At 40.9% G+C, this 25,959-nt stretch overlaps 2 protein-coding genes across 2 annotated transcripts in view; both read right to left on the bottom strand.

Moving 5' to 3' along the window:
* Positions 1 to 20,464, bottom strand: part of LOC135715717 (myb-like protein I) — a gene marked incomplete at its 3' end in the record, with an annotated part of 49,611 nt that extends 29,147 nt beyond the window's left edge. The window contains exons 1-2 of the mRNA XM_065238844.1: positions 20,372 to 20,464; positions 17,691 to 17,843 (exon numbers count right to left, since the gene is read on the bottom strand). Of these exons, the coding sequence (XP_065094916.1) occupies positions 17,691 to 17,843; positions 20,372 to 20,464 (246 nt within the window). The remainder of the gene's footprint in view (positions 1 to 17,690; positions 17,844 to 20,371) is intronic.
* Positions 20,465 to 23,012: 2,548 nt separating this feature from the next.
* On the bottom strand, positions 23,013 to 25,705 carry Sfxn2 (sideroflexin 2; the record flags this gene model as incomplete). The annotated part of the gene is made up of 4 exons (XM_065238843.1): positions 23,013 to 23,224; positions 23,283 to 23,422; positions 25,078 to 25,429; positions 25,488 to 25,705. Coding segments are annotated over 4 exons (864 nt in total), but the record flags the coding sequence as incomplete, so codon positions are not given.
* Between the last annotated feature and the right edge of the window lie 254 nt (positions 25,706 to 25,959).

Here is a 25,959-nt window from a genome sequence, read left to right as displayed (position 1 = left end):
ACGGCTTTACTTCCCATCCGAAGGAAGGCGTGATCAGAGATGTTATGCCTCAGAACATCCCGGCGGCGCCGACTGGGATTGAACCCAGGCCTGCTGGGATGAGAGGTAATCACGCTTACCACTACACCACCGGCGCCGTTTTGTTTCAAATTGTATGATATAATTTAACAGTCTGTTTATTTTTAAATACACATAGAAAACAAACCCCGTGAAGGAACCACAACACATGAAATATTTAGTAACTTAAAACTACTGTACATTTGAAAGAAATATATCGAGCCTAGCAAGAACAATAAATAAATTAAGTATTTTTAAATATTTGATTACTCCTAATGGAAATTTACTGTGATAAGCAAAACTGTGTCCCTTATCTTGTAAGTATAACTTGTCCTTGGACATGCATATTGTGCCGATTATTGACCCGGTAACACTGTGTAAGATGGCAGAGGAAATACAGTTCAACCTAACTTGCGGAGTGCATACAATAGAAACTGCTTTTGAACGGACGCTATTCTTTCTTCGTGTGTGATTGAAAAAGGAGACCAAACTATGCTGCAATATTCTAATATCGACCTTACATTATCGTATACGGATCGTGAAAGTTATAGCAGAAACGTTTTATGAAAACAAGCATGTTGTTAGCTCTGGTAATAATTGTGTTATAATGATCGATGAAAGTAAGTTTTGAGTCCAAAATAACACGTAGATCGCTGACCCTATCACACTTTTCTACGATCTGGTTTCCTAAAGTGATTGTTATATCGGGTAGGATTCGTTTTCTACTAATGGTAATTGAGTTACATTTTTTTATATTTAATTGTAGCAGGCTTTTTTGACACCAAGTATGGAATATCTGTATTTGCTCTTTGAATGTGATGATGTCTTTGGCATCTTTTATTTCCAAAAAAAAAAGATTAATGTCGCCAGCATAGATTAAAACTTTCAATTTCTTAATAATGAACGAAATAACGAAGAGAATAAATAAAAGTGGTCCTAAATGGGAGCCTTGAGGAACTCCTGAAGTGACATCAACGGGATTTGATGTCTTTCCTTTGTATTTTACTATTTGATGGCGGTCAGTTTAATATGATTCAAGCCACTTGAGGAGTGCGTAATAAATTCCCATTTTTTTAAGTTTAAAAAGAAGCATGGGTATGTCAATTCGATCAAACGCTTTGCTGAAATCTATATACAACACTTCTACATGGTTTCCGTTATCCATTGCATTCAAGATAATTAATTAATTCGAGCAAATTCGTAGCAAAATGTAGTTTAAAGAAGCCATGTTGCATAGTGGTTATTCTGTTTTTAATTTGAAGAAAGAGTTTTCATTTACAATCGCCTAGAAAGTTTTGGAATGCAAGAGATAATAGCTACACCACGATAATTAGTTATGTCGGATTTTTTGCCCGATTTGAAGATAGGCACTAAAAACGAGTTTTTCCATATTTTAGGGAAGTTTCCGGATTCCAGAGACATATTGAAAATCCAAAATAATGGAGCAGTAAGTTCAGGTGCTAAAATATTCATAAAAAAACTGGAGGAATACCGTCAGGGCCAGGACCATTAGATGCATCTAAATTGTTTAAACCCTTTAAGATATCATGAACCTTGATATGACTTACGCTGATGATACTTAAAAATTCGGGATAAGATTCAAAATATTCACGGTCACGGTCTTCTTCTAAAAACGTTGTATAGATTTCTTGGAAGAAATTTGCAAACAGATTGCATATATCATCCGAGTTCTCACCTACCCTATCATCCAAATGCATCTTTGTGTGTGAATGTGTGTGTGTATGTGTGTGTGTGTGTGTGTGTATTTGTGTCTGTGTGTGTGTGTGTGCTTGTGTGTGTGTGTGTGAGAGTGTGTGTGTGTGTGTGTGTATGTGTGTGTGTGTGTGTGTGTGTGTGTGTGTGTGTGTGTGTGTGTGTGTGTGTGTGTGTTTTTTTTTTTTTTTTTTTTTTTTTTTTTTTTTGGCAAGGAGGAAACCTTCAAAAAGGCCATCGTGCCACCGCTTGACGACTGGGCGCACAGTCGCGGTGACACGGTGTGTGGGATTCTTACCGCACTAAAACCTCCTTAGACGCCTTGCCCTTTTCCCCCGGAACCACTTGTCGTATTACTTCGGAGGGGGCCGTGCATTACGCACCTCACTTTACCTCAGCTAATTGGCGCTTCCAGTTCGCTGATCGTCTCTCCAATTTGTGAGCCATTTATCTCCCAGCGTCACGTTCTACTCGGTTATCCCTGGTGGTGGATACAGCCTACTCTGACGGAGAGTTCTCCCGGCTTCGGCTTTCAGTTCGCACTTGTGTGAGCACATTACTACTTTCTAGTTGGTCTTCCCGCCATTTTCGCTGCAGCGCTGACATGATCTGCGTTACTGCTCTGCTGACGGCGTTAAAGGTGCCCTCCTCTCGACACATTTCTTCGACGACATTCTCCGTGCTAAGGGCGAGCATATCCTCTCGCACATCATCAAATCTAGGACATTCGAAGACCACGTGCTCTGGTGATTCTTCCACATTCCCACACTCCGGACAGAAGGGTGACGTTGTGTGTCCGAATCGATGCAGGTACTTCCTGAAGCAGCCATGACCAGACAGGAACTGCGTCAAGTGGAAGTTGACTTCTCCATGCTTCCTGTTCACCCAGGTCGAAAGAGTCGGTATTAGCCTGTGTGTCCATCTACCGTTCTCTGCTGCATCCCACTCCTGCTGCCACTTAGCCATCGACTCCGTTCTCACCATTTTTCGTACTCCTCTGGTTTCTCTCGTCATATAGCACTCGTAGTCCTCCGCCAAGGTGATGCCGATTGGGATCATACCGGCGATAACGCATACTGCCTCCATCGAAATGGTTCTGTACGCACTCACGACTCGCATGGCCATGAGCCGGAACGTACTGCTCAATTTCCTTTGGTTCTGCTTCGTTTTCAGCGCTTCAATCCAGGCTGGACCTCCGTACCTTAGTATTGATGAGGAAACACTAGCCAGAAGACGTCTCTTGCTGCTGCTTGGACCAGAATTGTTCGGCATGATTCTGGCTATTGCGTTGATGACCTTCGTCGCCTTCTCGCAAGCATATTCGATGTGGCTATTAAAGTTTAGCCGGTCGTCGATCATCACTCCCAGATACTTAAGCATGCGCTTCGAAGCAATGGTGTGCTCTCCAACGGTAATCTCTGCCCGCTGCACTGCTTTGCAGTTACTGACCAACATCACTTCTGTTTTGTGGAGGGCTATCTGCAGCTTCGCTCCTTGCATCCAGTTACCAATCGTATCTATCGCCTCAGCCGCCAACATTTCCACTTCTTCCAGCGTCTCACCGGTTACCGTCAAGACGACATCGTCCGCAAAGCCAACGATCTCAACTCCTTTGGGCAGCTTGAGCGTCAGCACGCCATTGTACATTCCGTTCCACAGCGTAGGACCTAGAATGGAGCCTTGGGGAACCCCCGCCGTGATTCTAAGCGATTTCTGCCCCGTGTCTGTCACGTAGACAAGGACCCGGTTCTGGAAATAACTACTTAGAATCCTGCAGAGGTAGCCTGGAACCCTCATTCTATGGAGCGCCTTGGCGATGGCCTCCCAGCTGGCGCTATTGAATGCATTCTTGACATCGATCGTAATCACGGCGCAGTATCGATTTCCTCTCCGCTTCTGTTTGGAAGCTTTCTCGGCTCTGTCAATCACTGTCCGAATTGCATCCACCGTCGATCTCCCTTTCCGGAATCCAAACTGTCTCTCCGACAATCCGTGTTCACTCTCCGTGCATTTCGTCAGCCTGTTGAGGATGATCCTCTCTAAGAGCTTAGTGTGTGTGTGTGTGTGTGTGTGTGTGTGTGTGTGTGTGTGTGTGTGTGTGTGTGTGTGTGTGTGTGTGTGTGTGTGTGTGTGTGCGTGTCTGTGTGTGTGTGTCTGTGTGTGCGTGTGCCTGTGAGTGTGTGTGTGTGCCTGTGTGTGTGTGTGTCTGTGTGTTTTTTTTTGTGTTTTTATAGTCAGGTTTAGGAAAGCTTCAAGAAGCCTGGCCTATAGTGAAGTTGGCACGTTGCGGTATCCACTAGTTGCCTAGTGCAGCTCCACTAAAACCCATTCCTTACTCTCTCCTCTGCCTGGATCCCCCCGGGACCACTGTGAAGCGACTACTTCGGGGGGTGGCTGTGCTCATTCACTTGTCGTACTCTCAGCGCTAGCTGGGGTTGCTAGATCGCTGCTCTTCTCTCCATTTACGCTGCAGCTCCGACATAATCTGCGTGACTGCCCTGCTGACGGCATTCCAAGTGCCCTCCTCTCGACACATTTCAACGAAGACATTCTCCACGTAAAGGACGGGCATCTCCGTTCGCACTGCCTCGAACCTTGGACAGTCGAAGACCACATGCTCCGGCGTAACATCGACGTTGCCACACTCCGGACAGAGGGGTGACGCTGCGTGTCCGAACTGATGCAGGTATTTCCTGAAGCAGCCTGCGAGTCACGTGACTCTCTCTCACCGGTGAGGTGACAATAGTCACCTCGTGTGAGGTGACTCTCCATTTGATTTGCATGGAGAGTCACCTCACACGAGGTGACTATTGTCACCTCACCGGTTAGAGAGAGTCACGTGACTCGCAGAATAAGGGGGAGGAACTGCGTTAGGTAGAAATTGACTTCTCCGTGTTTTCTGTTCACCCAGGTCGAAAGAATCGGTATTAGTCTATGTGTCCATCTACCGTTCTCCGTCGTGTTCCACTCCTGTTGCCACTTAGCCAATGACTCCATTCTCACAACTTTCCGTACTCTTCCGGCATCTCTCCGCCAGTAGCACTCGCTCTCCGCTAGGGTGATGCCGATAGGGATCATACCTGCGATAACGCATACTGCTTCCGACGAGATGGTTCTGTACGCACTCACGACTCGCATGGCCATGAGCCGGAACGTACTGCGGTTTTCCTGGTTTTGGCAGCAACACTAGCTTCTGTATCTTCCACCTGTCAGGGAAGTGACCCTCGTCCAGGCATTTCTGCAGCACCATCCTGAACATGTCCGGGGAAACATTTAAATTTACCGTTAAAACGATTTCAATGAAGGTTTTAAGAGTGTTATGTCTGCTTGTCTGTGATCATACCTTCACTATCGCAACTTCGGGTAATCTATGAAAGTATTTGCATTTTTCGTAGGTACTTTTGATCTAACTGCAATTACTCTCTCATACTCAAAATGTGCCACGACCAAATTGGCACAACGACGCCCTATACGCTCTCTGACCGAAGCGTAGGGTACCCTATCGTCCAAATGCATCTTTGATGGAAAATTATCAGATTTTAATTTGGTTTTCACATAATTGAAGAAGTTCCTAGGACTAGATTTTATTTCAAGTTCAGTTTTTCAATTATACTCCTCAAATGACATATTCACGGCCAAATTTAACTGATCGCAAATGTCTAAATAGTATGCCAAAGTTTCTACACTATTATATTTTTTATATAAAATTACAATTTTTGCTTTTAATTTTTTAAATTTTTCAGTTCCCTGTTGTACCAAACCGGATGTTTTGCATGACTCTGACGTCTTCTTCTTTTAGTTGTCATTTCTTCAAACTTTTCCTGCAGTTCTTAATATTGCTTGCTAATCGACAATGTTCAATCTATTTCTACTGTTATCATAATTTGCTGAACTGTAATCAAAGATTTCACCGAGGGGGCGACACATCTAAATCTCAAATTGAGATGCTCAATAAATCTCACACTAGCGAATAAATCTTCGAAAAATCTTCTTTCATTTCTCGCATCTACTTGCATCGCGCATCATCTTTTTGTAGGAAATCTTCAAAATCGTGATAAATCTTCTTTCTATCTACTCAGCGTACGCGCAGCTAGCCACAGCAAAACACAATATTTCCTGCAGCGTAGATAGAGTCGTCCCCCTCGGATTTCACCAAATTCAAAACCTTTAATGTGAGGAGATCAGTCCGCATCGTGCTCTCTCGCCGTGTGGATGTATTTGCTTTTTGCTGAAGGAAGTGTTACTACTACCTAAAGCTACAACAAATTTAAACAGCACTTTTCAGTGCTCAATACACCTGTAAATTTTCTACCTTGTTTGACTCTTATTCCTCTTCGATCCTTGTTTGGACCCTACCCGAGTCAATCCTTCTTGGATATCGATTTGGAAGATTCCTCTTCAATCCTTCAGATTCTTATAGCAATCTGCTTGGAAGTCGATTTGGATAAAAAAAAATTACTACCGCCATGGCGCCTAAGCGCAAAAGAAAAGGGTATTCTCTTGGACCCCCTGCTGATGAAATTAATTTGAGTAATCAATTTGATTTGCTCACAGACGATGAGAATGATCCATCATCCAGGAAAAATTCTAGTAAACTTTCCCGGCTTAATGTCAAGAAGGAAAAGATTCCCCCTATTGTGATAACTACTTCCGATTTCCATGCTCTTCGCACGGAGCTTTTGAACTTCGTGAAAGTTAAGTTTTCATTGCAAATTGGCCGTCGGGGTGAATGCCGTGTATTGGCTGAAACCTTGGACGGATGCAAATGTCTTCTCAAGTATCTCACTGAGAAGCATCATAAATTGCTTACTTACGACACCAAAACTGAACGTGTGTTCAAGGTTGTCATGAAAGAACTGCCCAGTGGTCCCTGGATCAGATCAAAGATGAACTGGCAAAATTACTTGGAGTTGTCCCACTCCAAGTAATCAAAATGAAAATGAAATCCCGTCCTTGCGATTCACGCAACGGGATTTCTAATTAATTTTATTTAGTTCACTTCAAGTCTAGTTAACTAAACAACCTTAAGGCCTTAGAAAAAGCTAGCCTTATGCTCCATGTCCGAGTGAAGTGAGAACACTTCAGGAAGAGTAGAGGAAGTATTCAAAACTTCACCAGTGCAGTAAGTGCCAGGCACTGGCGTGTGCAGCCCTCTTCAATTGGGGAGCCGCCTACCTAAAGGAGGCACTTCATAGCTTTGAGGGTGTGTAAGTTCCGGCTTACCTCCCAGCCTATAGCTGGCCCGATTTACCCCGGCGGGGCGGCTACGAGCAGAATACTTCCCCCAAAGACGTTCGGATTTGGATGGATTGATTAACAAAAAGAGAAAGAAATTTAAGACGTCTATTGATAATCTAACCTTCCCTTTCTCCTCACTGATTCTCGGTGACACACGGTGGGGCCCTTTGACGATAGCGGCGGCGGTTGCGGCTTGTTCACGTCGGCTCCAGATACGGTCTGTGCTGAGCGTCTCCTACTTCACTTTAGCTGCGTAGCGGCGGTCCTTGGCGTTTAGCGGGGTGGATGAGCAAGGCTTCTTTATCGGAACCCCCCGGCGACGATGGTGACGAATGACCGGACCAACTACTCGCCGTAGATGGTCCCGGTAGTCACCGCAGTGCACTACCCAGACGAACGCTCCTTCGGTTCGGCCTGCTTCGTCCCTCCTTGGCTCTTAACTGCGGTGGCGAGACTGGCTCTACTGGCTGAGCCACCGCAGTGAGGACGGTGGGTGTTCGGGGATCCTTGGAGTTTAGCCGGGAAGCGGAAAATCCTTTAAATTTAGCTTCCCTCGGCGGCGATCCGACACCCTTCGCTTCTGCTCACGAACCACGGCACCTTTCGGGAAAACGACGTAGCTATCGCGCGACGATGCTGGGAATTATCCCTCCAGCAGACACACGCCACAAAAACGGCACTCCAACTTCTCGTTTTTACTTCAAACGGACGGGGCAAAAAACGCGTCGATTACTGTGGCTCGTAACTTTCTCCTTTTTTCTTGACAATCACCGACACTAAAATATTCGCCATCGTTCTCCTGCAACCGCGCTCGACTATTATGTTAATTTATGCTTTCGTCTTATTTTGCAGCGGGAGGAGGAATGGGACCTAACTTTATTACAAACGCGAAACATTTTAAAACGATAAATTTTTCTCTACATTCTAGAACACCTAACATAACTATTTGAATAAAATTAAAGACAAAAACTACGATTAAAAATATATTTTAAAACAACAGTGGTGAGTATGTTGCATGAGCGTGCGATTTTATTTTTTTTTTACATAATTTTTCAGTACAACAAACCTGGATGCGGTTGAATAATAGATTTTTCATATTGATGTTTTATTTTTCTCATTTTTAGAATAAAGTTAATGATTCGGTAGGACCATTAACTTTATTCTAAATATTTATTTGTTTAATACGCTATTGTGTCATAATTATACTAACGGATCTTATCACTGTAGTAGTACATTGAACCCCTAGTGGCTTTAGATGGAATTGAGTACAAGTCTTCAGAAGTATAATGTGGGTAAATAGAGAATGTTTTTAATTATTTCATTTTAAGAGATGAACTAGCCTATGGCTAAAAATCTCTATAATAAAGGGAAAAAAAAAAATTATTTCATTCTTCTTTTTTAATCGTTGCTATAATGTCATCTTTTATTTAATTGTATTATATCAAATATATTATATTAACAATATGATCCACTCTTTCGCTTAGCTGGCGAACCCAATTAGGGATGAAAGCACCTCTGTGGCCAAAAAGGCTACCAATGTATTTGTTTATCGTCACGAGGGGTAAACCAAACGAAAATTTGTTTAATATTTCAAATGAATGTATTTCAGCATATTATTTTATTTGATGACACCAGTGTCAGACAAAGTTTAAAGTAATATACACAATGTAATTAATGAAAATAATGTGACTCTTACTTTTGTAATAAGTGCTATATTCGCACCCCTCGATTGTAATAGAATGATTGTTGCTGACCTTTTTCAACGCTAGATGGTGCGTGAAGCAATATTTTACGGGTTGCCATTGCAATATTTGAAAAAGGCATGAATGGATCATATTGTTAATATGATATATTTGATTATATGTTCGATCAGACTGCATATTATTATAATTATTATTTCATCTCATTATATTATGCTACATTTGGTTAATTACAATTTATATTCTTTCATCACATTATTTACTGTTTAATAGTACTGTACTGTGTGTAAATGTTATTATAGGCTTCATGTTATATTATATTAAATTACATGCTTATTTATTTTACTATTATTTCTTATATGAAATTGTGTTACATAGTATTAAATTGTATTTCATCCGTTTATGGTTTATTGCATCATGGAATTAGCTTTCCAATTATGTGATATTAGCTTTTTATATTCAAATAATGGTACGGCATTTTAGATCATCCAGGGCATCTGTAGGAGGGATTCCTTTTTCTATTTATTGAATTCCAATAATTAAAATTGTGATATTCAATGACAGCGGATTGATTTTTTTTTAGTTTCAGAATTAGCATAACTGCAATATATAGATACATACCTGTGTTTGATATTATTGGATAAAACAATGCATATTATATTTTCATATTAAATACTGCTATTTACATTAAATTAATACGGAGATAGGAGGGAGCATTAGGATATCATTCGAGCTGGAGCCCTTCTTAAGAAACCATCCGGTGGGATGCTTAATAAGTATTGAGAATTGTGCTATTCGACCGTTGGATCGTATCATTGGAAGGAGACTATAATTTTCCTGCGTATTTCACGTAAGTGTCTCTGCTTACGGGTTTCACAAAAATATGTCAAGTTATTTAATTATTCTACCTTTTCACGGTGTTAAGTAAATATATTAAATAGTATCCTTAGTAAATATAATGTCCCATGTCCAAATAACCTCGATTTTGCGATCTATTGATTCATTACTTTAGTATTATCAACAATCAATACGAAACTAACAATTTTAAATTGGCTCACTACTTGACTAGCCTATTGGTCCCAAGCAAATCGATTAACGTACCCCATTCTAGTCAAAATTCTAGTACTACACAATGTTTGTTTTGATTATCTATGAAATTTTGACAGGTAAAATGAGGGGTTATTGGATTTTCCTATGTTTCGAGGGGTGAATCTTCTAGCTTGGGACCAAAGATAGTACCAGAGCTGAGCCAAAAAGTTGAGCACGTTTCTTCGGGATCTACTAGTCTTAGAGTTACCTCTATGCACGAAACGAAAATCAATTATTTAATTCATGTGTTTCACTTATACATTTTTGCCAAAGCATCAGCTTTATACATTCCATAAGACAAACCACATAAGTCCTATTAGAATGCTTAAAAGGTATGTGTGACCGCTTATACATTTTATTTGACACATGATCTTTATTAACTTTTTGCAAGGCGCCTGCTTATTAGTCGACTTATACAATTTATGAATAATCAGCAATGGAAATTTGCCAAAAGGTATAAGGAAATTTCTATCCGTGTGGTATTATACCATAGAGGTAACTCTAAGACCACTGGGTCCCGAAGAAAATCATTATTATTTTTGGCTCACTCAGTACCAGAACAACGGTCCTAAGCAGTCCCAAGCTATTTCACTCACCCCTGCATGTTCTGCATGAATCCACACACCCCTGATGTTATCTGTCAAACTTTCATAGCGAATCAAAACAAACATAGTGTAGTAATAGAATTTCAACTAGAATAGGGTACGTTAATCGTTTGCTTGGGACCAATAGGCTACTAAAGTGGTGAGCCAATTTAAAATCGTTAGTTTCGTATTGATTGTTGATTATACTGTTATAATATTGCAGGACACGTCATAGTATCTTTTCCTATCACATGAATAAAAGTATGATTAAAAACTATTTACAATGCATTGAAATCAAGGTTATTTGTTTTTTGTGTTATTTATTTATTTTAGATATTTTGCATATCCCTATACATTGTATTTCCATTAAATAAATCGTGATTATATGGTTAACTACCCCATTTCCGGTCTATTAAGCTCAACCCGCACTTGGTCTTTCTTAATCGAGCGCAGTTTAGCACCAATCGGAATGCTATTATTACTGATGGCTTCCAAATTTATTTACCTTTCCGTACGTCTCGTTAGATTTGATAAAGAGAAACCAATCGTTGAGATATTGTCAAAAGTCTAACACTGCTTCTTGACGCTAAACTCGGCCTACGGATTCTAAACTCGGCCTAACGCTTTGAAACGCCAATGAATTCACTTCGGCCTATCGGATGAAGATACAAATTGATTTAGTCGGAGCGCTTCTTTTGTTTTTGGGAACTATGGGTGCAAACCTTCATATCACGCGTTCTCATTGACTTCGTTCCGTAGCTTATTAACTAAAGAATCGTACCAATCGCATAATTGACTTGTTAACTCTGAAATCATGGATTTATTTGAAGTTTTCTGCTCGATAGGCCCAAAATGGGCGATTAGGCCGAAGTAGTTCTCTACCCTATATAATTTTATCCTGCATATTAAAAAAATGCTGGGACGGGAGGGAGCATCAGAGCATCATTGAAGTTGTAACTGGTCAATGGAGTGGAGTGCCAACCGGAGTCTAGAAGGAAATGTGTACTGTCATTTTATATAGTTACATTTCACTTCCACAGTTGCAATGATTTTGACGCGCTCTTCTAAAACAAACCATCCCGTGGAAAACTTAACATGTATTGCGAATTTCGTTATTCGTTTTGTTGGATCATATTGTTGGAAGGAGATTCTCTTATTCCCGCGGGTTTCGCGTAAGTGCCTCTGCTTACGGGCCCGTCCAACCCTTTTTGGCCCTTCATACAGCAGTATGTTGAATTCAGAATGATGACGTAATTTGATCTTGCTGTTGAGTGGAGCCACATGCAGGACAAGACCCAAGCTAGGATGGTGGCTACTTACATACATGCATACATCTTTTGTATGCTTCTTTAAGTGTCGTCATCAATAACCTTTTCTGTATTGCTTTCCGTTTTCCATCGTTTTCCAATGACACATAGTCTCTCTGGCCAGGCATCACCCGACTAGTTTCATCGTCCTCAAAAAATTGAACAACAAGTTCCTTCGTTGCATCATTTAAGCCATGGCCCGATCTTCTGTGAACTGCAGAATGTGCTCCATCAGTTTCAAATAATTCTTTAGCTGCTGTTGCGAAGTACCTTGTCACAAGGCAAAGTTCAGTACTGTTCAAAGTGATTATGTACTTGCTAAGCTTTTCTGTATTGGTTCAGTACTTTTCAAAGTGATCTCAAGCTTTTCTAGAGTAGTAGCACGTACATAATCACTTTGAACAGTACTGAACTTTGCCTAAGCTTTGAATCACTTCGGAACAAAATGGAAATACTGTATTTGTGTATTCAGCTCATAAAATACTTAATAACTTCAGAAAAGCTTGAGTTCAGTTGTTATAATATTGAATCCCCCAAGGATAGACTCACTACCAAAAGTGTTACATTTTCTGGACTGATTAAACATTTTCGGCAGTAATGCCAAACAGTGTCTACTCCCACGAGCTCTTGGAAACGTCTGAAACAAGAACCTGATATAAACGGAAAAACCTGGCACTGGATCAGTAAACGTCTTTCCTATTAAGGTTTCCAACGGTAACATCACCTGTAACATCACAAACATCTCTGAAGGTTATTTCAAAGATTTTCGCAGTTTTTTTTTCAGAATTTTGTTTTGCCCACGGAAAATTTCTAGAAAAGAAACACGGTTTTTTTCTGATATTAGGAGAAAATCGAGTATGATATGAGATAAAGAAGCAAACAAAAATGATGGTGCTTGGAAAATTTGACGGAACGTGTAGAAATTAAGAATAATAAAAGGACTTGTTCAAGGAACTGCTCATCGTGCAGCAGTGATAAAGTGCCAATGTTTTACAAAGTACAATATCAACTAGATAATACACTATTTGAAACAACGTCATCAACGTCAGGGGCGGACGCATCGTTATTTTGGACAGATTTATATTTCAAGGGCGGAGGGTGGGTTGGGTGCGACTACTTAGCTCAAATTTTAAGATCACAGCACTGTAGGCATCCTTTTTCTATTTTTAAGCAAACCTGTCTATTTTTTTTTACAAGATATCCTGAACATCCCTTTTTATCTTTCTGTCTATTCCGGTCTATTCATTCCATCCTGCCCGCATCAGGCATGGAAAATCATTTGCATTCATTTACATTCATTTGTCATTTAGAATTCCGCAAAATGATGTGTGGAGTTATAATAGGCTTTGTTATTAGCTGCAACTTTTGTTAACAACTCAAATCCGTATCTCTTATGCATGACGAACAGAAGCCACTACTGTTTTTCAGTGAATGTATTTTACATTCATTGAAAGACAGTATCAAGTTCTGCCCGCTCTAGTTCGTGATGCATAAGAGATTCAGATTTAAGTTATGGGCAAAAGTTGTAGCTAATAACAAAAGCTACAAAATCTCTGTACATCATTTTGCGGACTGCTGTTGATGAAAAAAGTTAGAGGCAAATGAATGTAAATGAATCCATGAAATGAATGTAAATGATTTTTCAGGCCTGGCCCGCATACCATAGCAGCGCTTTGAAATAAAATGCATCTGAATGAGTGTCGTTGCCCCTGCAAGATCTCAACAGCGGAATAGTTTAGAAAGCATCAAATATCTTCATGAACTCATAAAGGTGTATAAAACATAGGGCAAGACTTCATTGAGTATGTAGAACTTCATGCTCTTAGCTCTAGAATAGTTTGGAGTGCATAACATATCGTATTGATACCGTTCCATGTTGTGCGATAGGGTGGGTCAACTTTACAATCCTTTACTCTCCACTGCTCTTTCGATCTGTATTGAGGTCCCCTATATTTGTGGATGGAGCAAATGGTTGGGTTGGTTGGTTGGTTGGTTGTCTTTACTAAGGAGATTTTCAGCCAGACGCTGGTTCATCTCCGGGCGGAGCAAATGGATAGTAGAGTTTTTGATCTAATTTCCGACCTACTAAGCACATCCCGCATTTTAAATCTCTGTTTTAAAAGGGTTTGAACAAAACATGGAATGTTTTCATCAAAAATAACTCCTAAATTTATTCACCTTTCCATTGGATTTGATAAAGAGTCAAACAATTTTGAGATATTATTAAAAATCTAACACTGCTTCTTGATTCTAAATTACGTCCTACGAGTTTCATTTCCGTCCTAACGCATTGAAACGCCATTAGATTTTCTTCGTCCTACTGATGATAGTAGAAAAAGTGTATTCGCTAGAAGCGCTTCTTTAAAAAAAAAAAAAAAAACAAGTAGTGTAAATATTCAAACAATGCACTGTAATAGGCTTTATGTTATGGCTCATGAACTAACGGATCGGAACAAACGTATTATTGATTTGTGCACGGTAAAATCATTGATATTATTGATGATCTCTGCTCGATAGAACGGAAATGGGCGATTACGACGAAATAGCGCTCTTCCCTATTCCTAAGTAACCAAAAGTTCTAATAAAAGGTTATTTATGGCTTAACCAGGTTGGTTGATGGTGGTCTAAAGCATTCTAAGCAGCCTCATTTTTAAGTCGTAATAAGAACTTGAAAGTTCTGGTACCATTATTGAATAGCATTCTAAGCAGCTTCTGGTGGAACTTAAACGGAACTTTTAGAAAATAAATTAAAAAAAAAAGTTTTGCCCACTACACCATTTTAATATTTAGTTCGCTCTTTTATGAAAGTTGTTCCTAAAGCTAGTCCTTTATAATCATGTTAAAGATTTATTAGTACATATTAGTTTTCAGAATTATGAAATCATTAGATGTTATAATGATAATTAGTACTTGTAAGTTACAAGAAAAGGTCGTGAAGTATGTGTTTGTTGTATAAAACCTGTCAATTTCGCTTTCAGAGCGCCACAATAAGCGATTCTATGATTCGTGAGCGTTCACTCAGAGTGAGCGCTCACAAATCGTAAAATCGCTGATTGTGACGCACTTAAAGCAATATTGACAGGTTTTATACCTCAAACACATACTTCACGACCTCTTTTTTTAACTTACAAGTACTAATTATTATTATAACATGTAATAATTTAATAATTCCGAAAAACATTTTTTATAGCAACTGAGTGGAAGCAACCCTGATTGGAGGTACAATAAAACGCATTTAAACACGAGCAACATTAGCCAGAGAACGTGAACATCCAATTCAAAATGCTAAATAAATTTTTAACGGGGCATATAACCTAAAGGAGGAAGAATTGACGAGACTATCATTTTGTTTTGTAACATCAGAGGAAAATATAAAACTATGGCTGCCAAGCTTAATGAACAATATTGTGAAGCAAGAACAATCCAAGGAACACAAAACTTCACTCATTTATTCCTGTATCTAAAAATAAAATTAAAGCAAATCATGATGCAAAGGGTTTCAATCTGTTTAAATAGGTATTGAGTAGGATTAAGGAATGATCGTATATTTCATAAATGTAATTATGTAATGTGAATCAAGTAAACACCTAACACAACACTGTTTTATTGATTCCGTTTTTTATTAAATGAATGTTCTATTGAAGAGATACTATATGCGAACGATGTTACAAATGGTTGAATCATATTCTACATGGTTGAGACAATAACCCGAAAAGGTTATCAAGCACTTTTTATGATTGTTTCCTATTCCGGCGTGGTCGCTATTTGGATATTAGCTAGTCGTATATGAGAACTACAAAAATACACCTTTACCGGCCTCTTATTCATGATTCATTAACTCGTAGCTCATGTGTCTGATTTACAAACTGTAAGCTGCTAGCATTAAGGAAATTTATTGGGCGTTTTGTTGAAAATATTTTCAAAACTGGACACACATGAATAATATTCCAAAAGGGCTAAAGTTGTCCAAATTATACGATTTGTAATTTTTAATCAACGAATATCTCGAAAATAACAGCACTGGGCAATTAATGCTTTTTTTTTTGCAAAATAATGTATTTTAATATTTGCATTATTTTATAGATAGTTGATAACTGGGATGACTAGGATTTTGGAAAATGTTACTTTTTTCAATGATTCATAACTTTTTTGTTTATGAACTATCTGTGGAGTTTTGGCCTTTGCCGCAATGCGCGGCTATACCGTTGTAGCTGGAGCTACTTACCTGTACGTCCGTACCCTGTGGCTATCTGATGAGAATTCGCTGGATCGATGGCGATGCTTGCTATTACTCGTCGTATAACGGGGCAAACGGTTATCGCTTGCCGTGCCTGAAAGCCGAGGGGCTCTGCGATAGGTAGCTAACGGCTACCATCTCTACTCGAGGGGTATTGATACCGCACATCCCCCTCCTGCATTAAATAAATAATGCATTATTTAATTCAGCAGCTACAGAAACAAAAATAGAAGATTCAATTGTCTCTCTTTAAAAGTGACGTTACATATGTTTTTGGTCTGCTAATATAAATGCATATGACGCTCTTATCCTTGCCTTGGTAATCCAACTTATTGATCCGGAACGTCATCAATCACTTTTTCAAAAACACCCTTTTTTTTACGTGTGGCTGTCTCACTTTTTATTATTTTTTTTTTTTTAGCACATACGGATGAATTTTACGTACGAATGGTTTGTTTTACTTCTTATTTGTTTCCCTTTTGCACTCACTCCTGGTGAAGTTGTGCGTATACACAGAAGTTTTATAATTATGGGATGCCATAATCAAAAATATACAAAACATCGCCTAACTAAAATGTGAGTTCTGGTAAGTTTACCCTATTCTGGGTATGTCGTGTTTTTGCTAGAGTGGGTCGCCTGAACCCAATTTTGCGTACAACCGGACGAGCGTGTATATATATTTATAGATTTTCACGCCCGGTTGTATTGGTGCAATATGTGAGAGTGTGTCAGTGAATATCCGAGGAAAATACATAACAAATCGATGTCAAACTCATTTTGACAGATCTACTTTCATAATTTTTTTAGGTTAGCCAGAGGAAAATAATAAACAACTTTACACGGCGTTGCTCCCGCTAATGTGCGTGCGTTAAACGTCACTAATCTATATTGTAGGCAAACGAAAGGTTTCCATGGTGCTATCATTCGTTACCGTTGCTTAGAATAGTTTTGCTAGGTGTCTCCGGTTCAACGCTCAGGAAAAAAAAGAAAATGTGTTGCGGATCAAGGAATGCGATTTCTGATTAAACGAAAACGAATAACGTTTATTGAGAAATCTACGTCGTACATCGAACCCAAAAACAGACGATTGGATCCGCTAGGTGGGGAAAGCACGATTTGCAGTTATGGTCGGCAAATACAGGTGAAATTATTCCAATAAGAATACGCTTATTAGATTCCAGTGATTTTTTTTTTATGTATTTTAGTTCATGTTAATGCATCAGGAACGGAGAAACAATTGTGGTAAGAAAAAGTATAGTTTAGAAGAGTTAAGGTTGGAACGTAACTTTAGCTTGCTTTCAGTTAGTTTTCGATCGATTGTACGTAATCATTTAGATACGTGGGTGGTACTCTTTCCCTGCGTAGTCGAACTGATTGCTGCCCCGTTGGCTGACGGATTATTGTTGGGTTTTCATTGTCGGCATTGGTTTCACGCCACTTACCAACCTTTTTTGCCTGAGTAACGTGACGTTTCAAAGTCTGTCCTTCATCGTTTTGCAGGACAAGGCTTCCGTTGTCCTCCTGGATGACGGTATATCTTTGCTCATCGAATCTGCTGTCACCTTTTGTACGGTTTGATCGTTCGATAATAACCGTGTCACCCGGGCAAACGCGGCACGCCCGGGCTCCCCTTCGAGCATCTTCGCGTTCCTTTGCTTTTAGTTTTTTCAATTTCGTCTCTACGATTAAGAGTATCTTCGTCGAAGTTTGCTTTTGCGTGGTGCAGCAAGGGTAGCCGGCGCTTGATTTTGCGCCCAAGCATCACCTCCTCTGGTGGCACACCAGTAACCGCATGGGCAGCGGCATTATGAGCGTTCACCGCCGCTTTCAATGCCTCTTTGAAACACGTTCCGTTACTCACCGCTGTGGCCATCGCCTTGTTCATGATCTTCATGTAGTTTTCGACGAGGCCATTTTGCTAAGGAAACAAAGGGGTGGAAAAAACGGTCTCGATACCTCGGTCGGCACAATAAGTTTTGTACTCATCGCCATTGAACGGCGGTCCATTGTCGGAACGAATACATTTAGGAAAACCTTCTCGTTCAAACACCTGTTCCAGCACAAGCCTGGTTTGATCAAAGCTGGTCGATTTTACATGTCGAGCAATCAAGAATCTGAGTGAAGAATAGAGGAATTAGAAATGTACGGTAAAAATGTTTGTAGATATTCACCTTGAACGGTAATCGACGATCAATAATATTGATATACCCCCGAATCTCGCGTACGGTCCATTGAAATCCAGTGCTATAGTTTCCCAAACGGCTTGTGGAGCAAAAATTCTCCTCATCGGTGTTGGTTTCTCCGGTCGACCATTCATTGCGCAGGTTTGGCAAGCATTGACCCATTCTTCGGCGTCGGTTGTGATGCCAGGCCACCATACCCGTTCTCGCAAAATACTTTTGAGTTTAGCGGCCATTGGATGCCCGTCATGAGCGAGGTCAAGAGCTTTTTCTCGAAGCTTGCTCGGTACCACTGCGCAACCGTTCTTAATCACAATTCCATTGTGAACTGATAGGTCGCTTGCTACACTCTCGAATCTCTTGAGTTCTTTGGGCCATATCTGAGTCTCTAGTGCATCGATAACATTTTGTATAGTCGAATCTAAAGCAGTTTCGTCTCGGAGCTCTTTTTCTGTCAAGAAGCCTACCGAGTTTGCCTCAAGTACGGCCACCTCCCATGGACTGTGCTGCTCATCGAAAGGTTCATCGACGCCTACATACAACCGGGAAGGCGGGTCGGCGATATTGTCGCGACCACGAATATATTCTACGTTGTAGTTGTATGGGCTAAGACGAAGTGCCCATCCATCAGCCCTTGTTAGAGCCCTCTTTGAATTTTCACGGGAGCGGTTCAATATGAACGTTACGCCTTGCGCGTCGGTCCGTAATGTGAAGTGTCGCCCAAGAAGGAAGAAAGAAAAATGTTCCACCGCCCATACGGTGGCTAAGGCTTCACGTTGGTTCTGTGCCAGTTCTTTGCAGTAGTTACTGACCACAGTGTGCTTGTGATGTTGGCAAAATCTTTTATGTAGGGGCTGAGAAATGACGCCATTCCTAAGAAACTCTTCAGTTCAGACACGCTGGTTGGAGGCCGGAATCTTCTAATTGCCTTTACCTTAGCTTCATCAACATGGAATCCAGTTTGGTCTAGTCTATGACCCAAGAACATCATGGAATTCTTGTCGAACTCACATTTTTCCACATTGAGAGTAAGGTTGTGCGTTCGGAGAATTCTCAGTACATGGCCAGTAATTGATCTGAGCTTCTCGAGCGTGGCGGCAAAAATGAGAATATCGTCGATGTATACGATGACGTTACTGATTCCTTCTAGTAGGCGACACATCTCTCGCTGAAAGATCTCTGGTGCACAATTCACACCAAACATGAGGCGAGTGAACCGATACATACCACTCTCTGCCAGAAAGGTCGTGAGGTCACGTGATTCTTTGCAGAGTGACAAGTGGTAAAAAGCATTACTCAAGTCTAACTTTGTAAAGAACTTCGCGCCATTAAGTTTTACCTTCATTTCTTCAATTAAAGGCATGCGGAAGTATTCTCGTTGTATTGCCTTGTTTGGTGCGCGCATGTTAACCACTAGGCGAAAGTCGTTGTTTCCTTTCGGTACTGCTGACATACCACTTATCCATTCTGGAGCTTTTACCACGCGTTCAATGATTCCGCGCGCTTCCATATCTTCTAAACGTGTTCTGGCTGCTTCCCTGTAGGCAGCCGGGACGTTGTAATATGCGTTCTTTTCAGGAGGGATAGATGCGTCTACACTAAATTTTACGCTTACGCCTGGCATTTTTGGGAAGGTTTCCACGTTAGTGGTTGTTTCACAGTTGTTAACCGACAGGCCCACCTCCAAGAGTCTCAACTCACTAGCTGTGCGCCGCCCTAGTATTGATCGACGACCTCCATTCACGACGAGAAATTCTGCGGAGACGATTGGCTTAGACGCTTTTATAACTTCGACTTCAGCTCTAAATGCTCGGCGTACAACCATCGGCGCTGTTTGTGCATACGCTCGAAGATCTCTATGAATGAGGTGGTCGATAGGTAACAACTTAGCCGTTTTGTTAATGAATTCATTTTCCAGGAGTGTCCAATCGTTTTCCCCAACAATGTTCACGTCGGAACCCGAGTCAACCAGGAAATCATATGGACTGGACGAGCTAAGACGACAACTCACAATTGCATCATTTAGAGATGCAACTGTGTTTATCTGCTAGGGGAGGAAAACATAAATAAATAAAGGTGGCTGGTGGAGGGGTTTTTCAATTTGTGTGTGTACAATTACTATGTGAGCCTTGGTGTGAGCCACATACTGTTGAATAGTAAGAGTTAAATGCAGTTCATACAGTTTATTGTGATTTATCTCTCGGTCGAACTACAGATAAGTACAAAATAAAAAATAAAAGAATAGAAAAAAAAAACAGTTTTATACCTGATCGTTGTTCGGATCCTTTTTCCACTCGCGTGAAACCATCGGCCTTGATTCCTCCTCTCGAATGTTGTTGACATGATTCTTGCGGCACATTATAGCATAGTGCCCTTCGCGTCCACAAGAATTGCATCGCTTGTCCAAAGCGGGGCATTTGTCGCTTTTATGGAACATGAACCCGCATCTCCAGCATCGAGATCTTCGTCCTTCACGGTAGTTCTGCGAAAATCCCTATGGCCTCTTCGGATTGGTGGCCCTGCGTTCCTCAATTTTCTTGAAACTGCGTGAGGGTTGGCTTTCGTGATTAGTTCGGCTAGGCGCTTTTTCACGATCGACAGCATAAACGTCGGAGCTGTGTTCAGTAACCACTTCATCAGCTTTGTATGCTTCGACCCTTGTACCAGCTTGTACGATGTAGTTTGCATTGTGTCCGTACGTTCTGGCAGCCACTGCTAGCTCTCTATTTTGCATGCCTTTGAGTTGCTGAGCCAGAATGAAACGGGTTTGATCGGTTGGGCTGTATCCGCAGAGGCGCACCTTCTGAGTCAGTCTAGCGTGGAATGCTACGATTGACTCTCCCTTAGCCTGACGCATGGCCTGAAATGCGTCGTGTTCTGCGGCTGTATCAGTCATAGACTTGAAATAATTGTTGATACCTTCGACTAAGGTTGAATAGCACCTAGGATCATGATAGTTTGGTTGCAGATTCGCTGCGTTTATAATGTCCTGAAGGTTCTTACCAATTGTCAGGTATAGGAGTTTGGCACGGTCTGAGGGACATCCAAATGTTGACAAGGATGCCGCAATCTCGAAATTTTCGATGAAGCTTTGCCAATTCTCCCATAAGTTGTTTGATGGGATATCTTTTGGGAATTTTGGGATGAGGTCCCAACGGATGTTGCTTCCTTTGTCGATATACCCAGGAAACGAAGATGAGTCCGGACCTAACATATTGTTTTCGTCACACTGTTCTACCATTGGGGTCTCAAATCGGCGTTGTTTAGCGATGTTCTCAATCATCTTCTCTAGCTTTCGCAGTCTGCTATTAACGTCATCGCTGTGAAGCGTTGGAATTTCCGTCTCTACTGTTTCGTGAGCCGCCACCTCCAGCTCATCCGCCCAATCCAAACTTCCGTCGTTCAGCTCGTCCATTACGCTATCATCCGAATCATCGACAATGGGAGTTAGTTCTTTCTGATTGTCGTCATCGATCGGCGCTCGCACGTATCTTCCGTCGTTTGACATGATGTTCAACTAGGCGGGGAAAAGAAAAATGCTTTAGTCCATTATTAATTGACATGGGCTAGCTTGGCAATATATATTTTATTTCACGGAATTTTCTCTTATTTTAATTTTTGGCAAGGCAATTCTGGGCATTCATCAAATGGTATGGAATCCGCCCGTATTTCTGATAAGAAAAAAAAACATGATAGACGGCGCATTTGGAAAAGCATTTTTTAACTAGAACTCCGGTGGTCTTCCAGTCGCATTTTGCGATTTGTATAATCGACAAACGTTCTTCGGTGCTTTTCACACCCCTTGTGGCGTTTCTACCCATAACCTCATTCTGGTGGTCTTCTAGACGCACATTGAGGTATCCTTAACCACAAATCATGTTCCGGCGGTCTATTAGACACGCCTTGTGGTATCCCTAACCACAAATCATGTTCCTGCGGTCTTTTAGACGCGCCTAGTGGTTTCCATAACCACAAATCATGTTTCAGCGGTCTTCTAGACGCGCCTCGTGGTTTCCATAACCACAAATCATGTTCCGGCGGTCTATTAGACGCGCCTTGTGGTATCCCTAACCACAAATCATGTTCCGGCGGTCTTCTAGACGCGCCTCGTGGTTTCCATAACCACAAATCATGTTCCGGCGGTCTATTAGACGCGCCTTGTGGTATCCCTAACCACAAATCATGTTTCGGCGGTCTTCTAGACGCGCCTCGTGGTTTCCATAACCACAAATCATGTTCCGGCGGTCTATTAGACGCGCCTTGTGGTATCCCTAACCACAAATCATGTTCCGGCGGTCTTCTAGACGCGCCTCGTGGTTTCCATAACCATAAATCATGTTCCGGCGGTCTTCTAGACGCGCCTTCTAAATGATCAAAACAATTCCAGAAAGCTCCTGGCAGGATCGCCAATGTGGAGTTTTGGCCTTTGCCGCAATGCGCGGCTATACCGTTGTAGCTGGAGCTACTTACCTGTACGTCCGTACCCTGTGGCTATCTGATGAGAATTCGCTGGATCGATGGCGATGCTTGCTATTACTCGTCGTATAACGGGGCAAACGGTTATCGCTTGCCGTGCCTGAAAGCCGAGGGGCTCTGCGATAGGTAGCTAACGGCTACCATCTCTACTCGAGGGGTATTGATACCGCACACTATCCTACTGAAACACAATTGTCAGTAGGACACACGTTATTTTTACTAAAAAAAATATTTCCAGTCTTCTTGATATGATGCCTTTGATAAAACATGAATGTAAATTGATACGAATTTAAAACAAATAGAATTAAAAAAATAATAACACGTTACATGGGCTGTCTGCCGCTCATCGCAAGTCAGTAGACAGCAAACACAACAACAAATAATTTCGGAAAAATTCACAATTATCTCATTTAACACCATCAAGCCTATATTTCTTCTTCAACATTGTTCTAATACAATACTAAAACGACAGATGCATAATTATTTCGATTACAACCCTTTGTTAAAGTATACTTTTTCTGGAACAGGGCCCTTTTCCTTAATTTGTGCGTAAAAGTCAGGCTCTAGTATCCGCATCACATTGGTATTCAGAGATGCAGTTTGAGAAAACAATGCACACGCTGTTGGTACCATCACAGTTAAGCTAAAAAATAGTGAATAAAACTGTAATGTCTTTATATTACCAATGACAAATTACTTACAAGCATCCTACTACCATTACTTGGAATGGGGCATGTAAAAATGAAAATCTACGGAACGATTTATATTTTTCCAAGTTTTCCATTATGACCGGCAAAATCAACATTCCTGGAGCGCACATTGCTATGCGTGAAAATATCACCTAAAAAAATAATAAACAGATAAATATCAGGGTTTTAAGAATAAAGTGTGCTCTAGAATAACCCCTCGGTATATCTTAATTGCAAAACATTATCAGGCACAGGGTCAGCCAGCAGTATAATACCAATTGTCTGGCATCACGTCTACTCGGGCATCGATCAGGCTCCCGATCGGTTTAGGCCTCGATTGTGCAGTGCAGTCGACCACTCGCCTTTTCACAAGTGTGGTAAGCTGTACGGATTTTTTGATTTTCAACGAATCTTTAAGAGGTTTTTATGTATTTTTTTTTTAAGTGTCGAAAAAGTTCAAGGGTTTCTAAAAGTTATGGCTCGCCCGTGCATCAATTGAAAAAAAGCATACGTAGAAGAATCCCTCTCAAGAATCTATTGAACAGCAATGTTTTTTTTTTCGATTTTGTAACAATAAGTTATGTAAGCCCCGTAATGTGGGAAGATCACCTTTTCGTGGTACGTTACGGGATGTAAGATCTACCACCGATTCCTAGTCCCGACTACTTCAAACTAGGGGAACAGGATTTTTCAGTAATCAAAGGAACACATCTTAGTCCTTGTTACTTTTTATGCCTTGTTGATAGACTCGGCTTTGTCCACCGAGGATGATCTTGTACCAAGGAAAAAATGAGTTAGTTAGTCTTCATCTATGTGGTCCCTAATCTTCTATTCGTTGTTCTCTAGTTTGAAGTGGTTAAGAAACACTCCGAAGGGTATAAATAGCGGGACCTTTCAATTAGTGTCGGATCCTCGCGATAAATGCAAGAATGACAACTGTAAAAAATCGAATACTTCATCATTTCTTACTTACTTAGTGATGGAGTAATACAACATGCCTAAACTAAGGACACGGGATATACTACAATAGATCAAATAACTGTTCGCAGTGGTTTTAGGTCCCGAACAAACAAAAAATGTAAGCTTGACCCCCCTCCATGCCTTCCGTAAGTTGTGCATGATGCCCAACTTGCTTTCTGCATTTCCTAAGCGCGATCCATCCATGTCCGCAAAAGAGCATTTTACGAGACAGGAGGCAGATACCTAACCACTGCGAGAAGCAACATCAATAACATCAAATTATGACAGGTAAACTGGCTCCTGTAATATCGTAAAATTTACTATGCTTCTAGCGTGCTCGTGCATCTCCCCATTGCGCACCTATTTTTCTCTTCAACATTCCATAGTTCCCACTTCCACTCATTGCATTCACCGTGAGGGGTATTCATTGATGGGAACATTTGCATCCGATCGCATCAGTTCGAACAAACAATGCGAATGGATTGAGGCTGAAAAGAGGACAGCAAGAATAGCATGAATACTGCTCTCTCACAGAGACTCTCATGTAAACATCGTTCGGTCCGTTCGAGAATATTTGCTTTCCTTTCGTTATTTGAGTACGCTCTTAATTTAAGTTCTTTATTTATTTTCGTGTATAGGGGAAACACTCCTAATGTTACGTTGCGGTAAGTTAGAAGCATATGGTTCCTATGTGTATGGAGGTCTCCACACAACATTAGGAACCTTTTGCTTCTATCGTATCGCAACAATAGGAGTGTTTCCCCAAAAACACATGAAACACATGTTTTTCACTATTCCACAAAGTTTGTGTACTTTTTCCAGAGTTTAGTATTTCAACAATAGTTACCTGGCTTATTCCTTTTGCTGCCGCTACTCTACTTTTTCCAACGTTATTACCGTTTTCATCCTGTATGTCAATACCGTATATTAACTCATTTTGTCGCATAAGCGGTATATTGATACAATTTGCCACTGCAACGGCAACAAATGGAACGTAACGCTGAAAGAAAGGGCTTGCTTTTTTCGTCAGGTAGCTTTTGTATCCAACAGCTGCCACCAGTGCTGAACTCGTTGCTGAAACGTAAGAAACTACCAATTGTGTAGTAGTTAGGGATGAATTTGCATTTCTATTAGTATAATTCACTAATGCATTGAAAGATTGGTTGACCCATTGCCAAAAGATAATAGCTGAATTAGTTCTGTAGACAAATAAGCTGCTGTTAATACCAGATAAAAAAAGATCAATACCATGAGTACCTATAGAATTGCAGCATTGCACCGGTGATAGCCATTCCACCAGGCATCTGAAAACTCATGCGCCCGAATATGTTCTGTAGTTCACCGCTATCCGGGTGGAACGCACTTTCGTATAATTTTTTTGCGCGATAAATTTCTTCTATCGATACATTTGATGGTTGTTGTTTATCACTCCTGAAAAATATAAAACGAACAATCAATACAATCTCAAGTACAGTCCAATATATTTACTTAAATATTTGAGTCAACGCACGAGAGTTTCGTGAAAACAAGCACGTCGTTCCAGTTAACTGATACACAGGATGCTCGAAATAGTCCACGAAGTACATCCATGAAGGAGCATGGCACCACATGGGCCCTCCTGATGTTTTTCATCCACACAGAATACTTTTAAGCGATTTTTTTCTTTGATTTGTTTTTCCGTCGATCTTGTTTCCCGTACTAAGTTCCAATGCTACAAACGCCAGGAAGG

Source organism: Ochlerotatus camptorhynchus, unplaced genomic scaffold (assembly GCF_037179485.1).
Source record: "Ochlerotatus camptorhynchus isolate MF236.1 unplaced genomic scaffold, CSIRO-AGI_Acam_v1.1 ptg000993l, whole genome shotgun sequence".
NCBI classification, from domain to species: Eukaryota; Metazoa; Arthropoda; class Insecta; order Diptera; family Culicidae; genus Ochlerotatus; species Ochlerotatus camptorhynchus.
This window is presented reverse-complemented; position numbering and strand designations above follow the sequence as displayed.